The sequence below is a fragment of the Alligator sinensis genome, unplaced genomic scaffold, assembly GCF_000455745.1.
Source record: "Alligator sinensis unplaced genomic scaffold, ASM45574v1 scaffold293_1, whole genome shotgun sequence".
Classification (NCBI taxonomy): domain Eukaryota; kingdom Metazoa; phylum Chordata; order Crocodylia; family Alligatoridae; genus Alligator; species Alligator sinensis.
The window spans coordinates 1,991,074-1,996,486 of record NW_005842158.1 but is presented as its reverse complement, the minus strand read 5'-3'; the positions used below and the strand labels follow the sequence as shown (position 1 = coordinate 1,996,486).

Genomic DNA, 5,413 nt, shown 5'->3' with positions numbered 1-5,413 from the left:
GAATGCTACTCATAAAACATCCCTATCTTACACTTGTCCTGCTTCTGCTTGAAATTCTTTAATAAAAGGGCTTCCACAATTTCCCTGGATAGTCTGTTCCACTGCCATACTGCTCTAATGGTAAGGGAGATTTTCTTCAGCTCTCAAGATCATGAAGACCACAATCAAGTCATTCTTTAACCTTCTCTGCAATAAATTAAACAGACTGAGTTTCATCACATTCTCACTAGAAGACATATTAACTGAACCTTAAATCTTCCATGTCATTCTTTTCTGAATCCCATTCTTTTTAAAGTGTGGGCACCAAAACGGGGCTCAGTATTCCAGTAATGCCATATTCCTATTCCTAATTTATGTTCTCTTGGTTATGTAGCTCAGGATCATGTTTTTCCTCATTGCTAGAGTATCACACTAGAATTTGATACTCAGTTGGTTTTCTACTGCTAAATCTTTTTTAGAGTTGCTTAATTATAGGATTTACTCTCCTGTTTCGTATGTGTGTGATATATATCCCCTGCCGCTTGAAGCAGAACCCTGAATTTGGGTGTGTTAAAATCACATTCAAATGAGTTTACCTACCAGTTGATCCAGGTCAGGCTATAGAATTCAAGCAGAATGCCACAATTACCTTTATCGCCAAAGCCAAGAAGTATGTTTGACAACATTTATTTCCATAAGACTAACTTTGCATTTATTATGTAACTGCTCTTTATCATGTTGATCCCATCCCTTATCAACCTTCCATAATATTAAGATGATTGATGCCAGGCTAGTTTACTTCCAGTTGCTTAGGATGACATGTTATTATTCCTTGACATCTAAGTGTCATAGTGTGGTTGTGTACATGGACATCCAGGAAAATGAGGGACTAAGTGTGTCACAAATAATAGATCTAAAGTTGATTCCAAACAACCTAAAAGTAGCGTAAGAATTTGGGGGAGGAGGGCTGGGAAAAATAACATTCCCATGTACAACTAGTAAGCTAGGATAGTAGAGAATCTTATCATTGACAAGGATGTAGATTGGATGAACCAACCAAATCTAACACCGAAGACTGCAGTAAGTTTATGGTTCCAAAACAAAGTTTATTCTTATGGGAAGTGGAACACCTGAGTAACAATAATAATTCTTAGGGAGCCTCTATTAAATAAAATCTGTAGTTTGACCTCAGAAGACCAAGGTCTCTATGTGGGAACTACAGAAAGAAAATCTTGGCCAGGAATTTGTTTTTATTTCTTAAATGTCTCTCTGGAGGTCCCTATAGATTGCTCCATCTAGCGACTGCTGTGTTCTATCTCAACTCTCTCCTGTCATGTCTTGTTTAATTTGGATGTTATTAGTCAGGAGGTGTTACTGCCACAGTAAGACACTGCCAATCTCTCTAGGTTTTTTTCCTACGTCACAATCAGCCAGGTCTGACAGCTTACGTAGGTTCCTAACGAAGTTACAGGACCTCCATGTAACTCAGGAAGTGCACAGTCCCACCAGGGGAAATGCCTTGTTGGACCTGGTCTTGGCCATGGGAGACGCCCTGGTGAGTGGACTGCAGGTTCTTGACCACCTGGCTGGTAGTGATCATCGCCTACTGGAATTTACCATCCAGCTCAGGGTGTCAAAGGCCTGCAGCAAGGCAGCAGCCCTAGACTTCAGGAGGATGGATTTCAAAGAGGTAAGTAGACTAGTCAGGGAGGCACTGAGGTCCCGGAGGGGAGGGGAGTTGGGAATCCAGGAAGAGCAGTCGTTCCTTAAGGAGACGATCCTCCAAGCTCAAAGGGTGACAATCCAAACACGGATCGAAGGGAGAAAGAGTGCCCAAAAGCCCCCAGGGCTCACCAAAAGCATCTAGGAATGTCTCAAAGCCAAAAAGGAGGTGTACACCCAATGGAAGGGAGGGGCCATCACCAAGGAGGACTATACTTCAGTTGCTCAGGACTGACAGGGGGCTGTCAGGAAGGCTAAGGCAGAGATGGAACTGGGACTATCGACCTGGATCAAGGATAACAAGAAGTCATTTTTTAAATACATAGGGAATAAAAAGAAGGTACTGGGTAATGTAGGGCCTCTGCAGGACACGCTAGGAAATCTAGTGCTCACACCAGATGACAAAGGTAACTTATTTAACAATTTTTTTGCCTCCATCTTTTTGATCAGGGAACGGGGTCATCCCCTACACTGGGATCACTGATGGACCCAGGGGAGGCACTGCCAGGCCCAGGGTCAGTGAGGACCTAGTCAGGGAACTTCTGGTGGGACTAGACATGTTCAAATCAGCAGGTCCTGATGATCTCCAACCCAGAGTGCTGAGGGAATTAGCAGTGGTCATTCTAGGACCCCTGGCACAGCTTTACGAGCACTCATGGTGCTCTGGCCAGGTGCCAGAGGACTGGAAAAGGGCCAATGTGGTCCCCATTTTCAAAAAAGGGAGAAAGGGGGACCCAAGAAATTATAGGCCTGTTAGTCTTACCTCAGTCCTGGGGAAGCTCTTTGAGAAAATTATCCAGGAGCACATCTGTGATGGACCAGCAGGGGATCATGCTTAGGGGCAACCAACATGGGTTCATTCAAGACAGGTCCTGTCAGACCAACCTGGTGGCCTTCTATGATCAGGTCACAAAATCCTTGGCTGCAGGTGTCGCAGTGGATGTAGTCTTTCTGGACTTCAGGAAGGCCTTTGGCACTGTCTCTCACCCCATTCTCATTAAGAAATTAGGCGACTGTGGTGTCAATGGCTAATAGTCAGATGGGCTGCAAATTGGCTGGAGGGTCACACCCAGAGGGTGGTGGTGGATGGGTCATTTTCGACCTGGAGGGATGTGGGCAGTGTGGTCCCCCAGGGCTTGGTCCTCAGGCCTGCACTGTTCATAATCTTGATCAGCGACTTGGATGAGGGGGTAAAAAGCACCTTGTTTAAATTCGTGTACAGGGGTGGGATTATGAGAACAGGATGGGTTTTCAATACTGACAAGTGCAAGGTGCAGCACCTAGGGAGAAAGATCCAGCAGCATACCTAGAGGCTGGGGAACTCCCTTTTAGTCAGCACAGAGGCAGAAAAGGATTTTGGTGTCATTATTGATTCCAAAATGAACATGGGCCACCAATATTGGGACGTGGTCAGGAAGGCCAACCGCACCTTGTCATGTATGCACAGATGCATCATGAGCAGGTCCAAGGAGGTGATCTTCCCCCTCTGTGCGACACTGGTTATGCTGCTGTTGGAGTACTGCATCCATTTCTGGGTGCCGCACTTCAGGAGGATGTGGACAACATCGAGAGGTTCCAGAGGAGGGCCACTCGCATGATCAGGGGTCAGCAGGGCAGGCCCTATGAGGAGAGGCTGAACCTCTCAGCCTCCACAGGAGAAGGTTGAGAGGGGATTTGGTGCCCATCTACAAACTGGCCAAGGGGAACCAGCAGGCTATGGGAGAGACCCTGTTCTGCTGAGCACTACCGGGAGTAACAAGGGATAACAGCCATAAGTTGACGGAGAGTAGGTTCAGGCTAGACATCAAGAAGCACTACTTCACAGTCAGGGTGGCTAAGATCTGGAACCAACTTCCAAGGGAAGTGGTGCTCACTCCTACCATGGGGGTCTTCAAAAGGAGGCTAGATAATCACCTAGCCGGGGTCGTTTGACCCCAGTACTCTTTCCTGCCCAGGGTAGGGGGTTGGACTTGATGATCTGCTCAGGTCCCTTCTAACCCTACCAACTATGAAACTACGAATCTCTCCGCTGGCTCTCTCTTGACCGACACCCAAGATCTTACATTATCAACTGAGTCCAAGTCACATATGGGTTGAACAAATCTCTTTATTATTTTTATATCCACAACTGTTTTATGGGGAGATAGATTGTGGCTATTTCAAACTGGTTTGGTTTGTTTTGTAAACTTTTTCCAAAGAACCTTATTTTACATAATATAAAACCACGTAAATATAAATACTGATATATTTTTCAATTCATTTATAAGTATGTACTTTTTTAACTGACAAGAAATTTTACATTCAGGTTCTTTAATTCTTCTTCTCTGAGGTCTTGTTTCCCTCATTTCTTCAGGATGCTCTCTCCTTTCTTGCCTGTATATGATGATATTTGGACCCGTAGGTGATTATGAAGGGAAGCAGAACGCCACCCTTGGCCCCCCAGTTTTGCCCTTTTTAATGATTAGCACAACAGTAGATATTTTCTAATTCCCCTTGTTCCAGGATTTGTAAAAAATATGCATTACTGGTACAAAGTGCTCCTTAGTCAATTGTTTTAATAGTCTGAAAATGAATTATCCAATCCTGGAGATATATAAAAGATTAACTTCACTATTTACTGTTTAACATGTTCTCTAGGACATAATGATCCAGCAAAAAATAGCTCATTATGAGATACAAATACATTTTCCTTCTTTTTGGAAATATAGAACATTAATATTTCTTTGAGTCAGCATTTTAGGGGCTTCAAAAAGGCAGCATCAGAAGGATTTCTATGAAAACGCTGCCTAGGATAACTGGCCATATGTCTTGCACTGACAATGATTCACCGAGCCCGCTGCTGGTGAAGTGTGGGTCTTCCTCATATGGAAATTTTTATGCTTGCAAATGCTACAAGGGCAGGCACAGAGATTCATGTGCTGCTGCTTAATATAAAGAGAAGTATATGACTCATTTAATGAGGTTATACATTGGGAAAAGAGAGACCAGAAATAGGGTATAAAAAAGTACTGGCCAAACTGTACGACAAAAGAGAGAAAAGAGTTGCACGGAAGACCTGAAGATGCACAAACGTTAGACATGGAGCCCTAAACCCGTGGCACTGCACAGATCTGATGGAGCATTGGGGGTGCAGTAAGGCCAATGGCTGGGGTGAGATCCAGCTCTGATCTGGAAACACCAGGGGCCGGGTGAAACGTGAACCTCTGGAGGAGGCTTGTGAAGAAGAGGAAGAGCTCCATTTTGGCAAGAGTCTCGCCTGCACACATCCTCCGACCTGGAAGCAAATGCACAACAAATATAAGTGTTTTGAAAGCATGCGCTGCTTTAACTGTAATGAATGCCACAGACCAGTCTCTATTCCCAGTTAACAGTACTGTTAATCTAGAACACAGACATCTCATTATGCCTTGTTTCCAGGCGTATAACAGAAAGGAAGATATCTCCTAAAAACATTTACTAAAAGTGAATGAACGAGTAAACCTTAATAGAACCATTTAAATGACCACAAACATGTAATATTTTTCATAGATTTCATAGATTTCATAGACATCAGGGCTGGAAGGGACCTCGGAAGATCATTGAGTCCAGCCCCCTGCCCAAAGGGCAGGAAGTCAGCTGGGGTCATAGGATCCCAGCAAGATAAGCATCCAGTTTCATCTTGAAGGTGTTCAATGTAGGCGCTTGAACCACCTCCGGTGGCAGGCTGTTCCAG

General features: G+C 44.4%; 1 protein-coding gene across 1 annotated transcript in view; it reads right to left on the bottom strand.

The window, feature by feature from the left end:
- Nucleotides 1-4,787: 4,787 nt before the first annotated feature.
- LOC102377031 (cytochrome P450 2K6-like) overlaps nucleotides 4,788-5,413 on the bottom strand; it is a 25,630-nt gene continuing 25,004 nt past the window's right edge. The window contains exon 6 of the mRNA XM_006025679.3: nucleotides 4,788-4,975. Within this exon, the coding sequence (XP_006025741.1) occupies nucleotides 4,788-4,975 (188 nt within the window). The remainder of the gene's footprint in view (nucleotides 4,976-5,413) is intronic.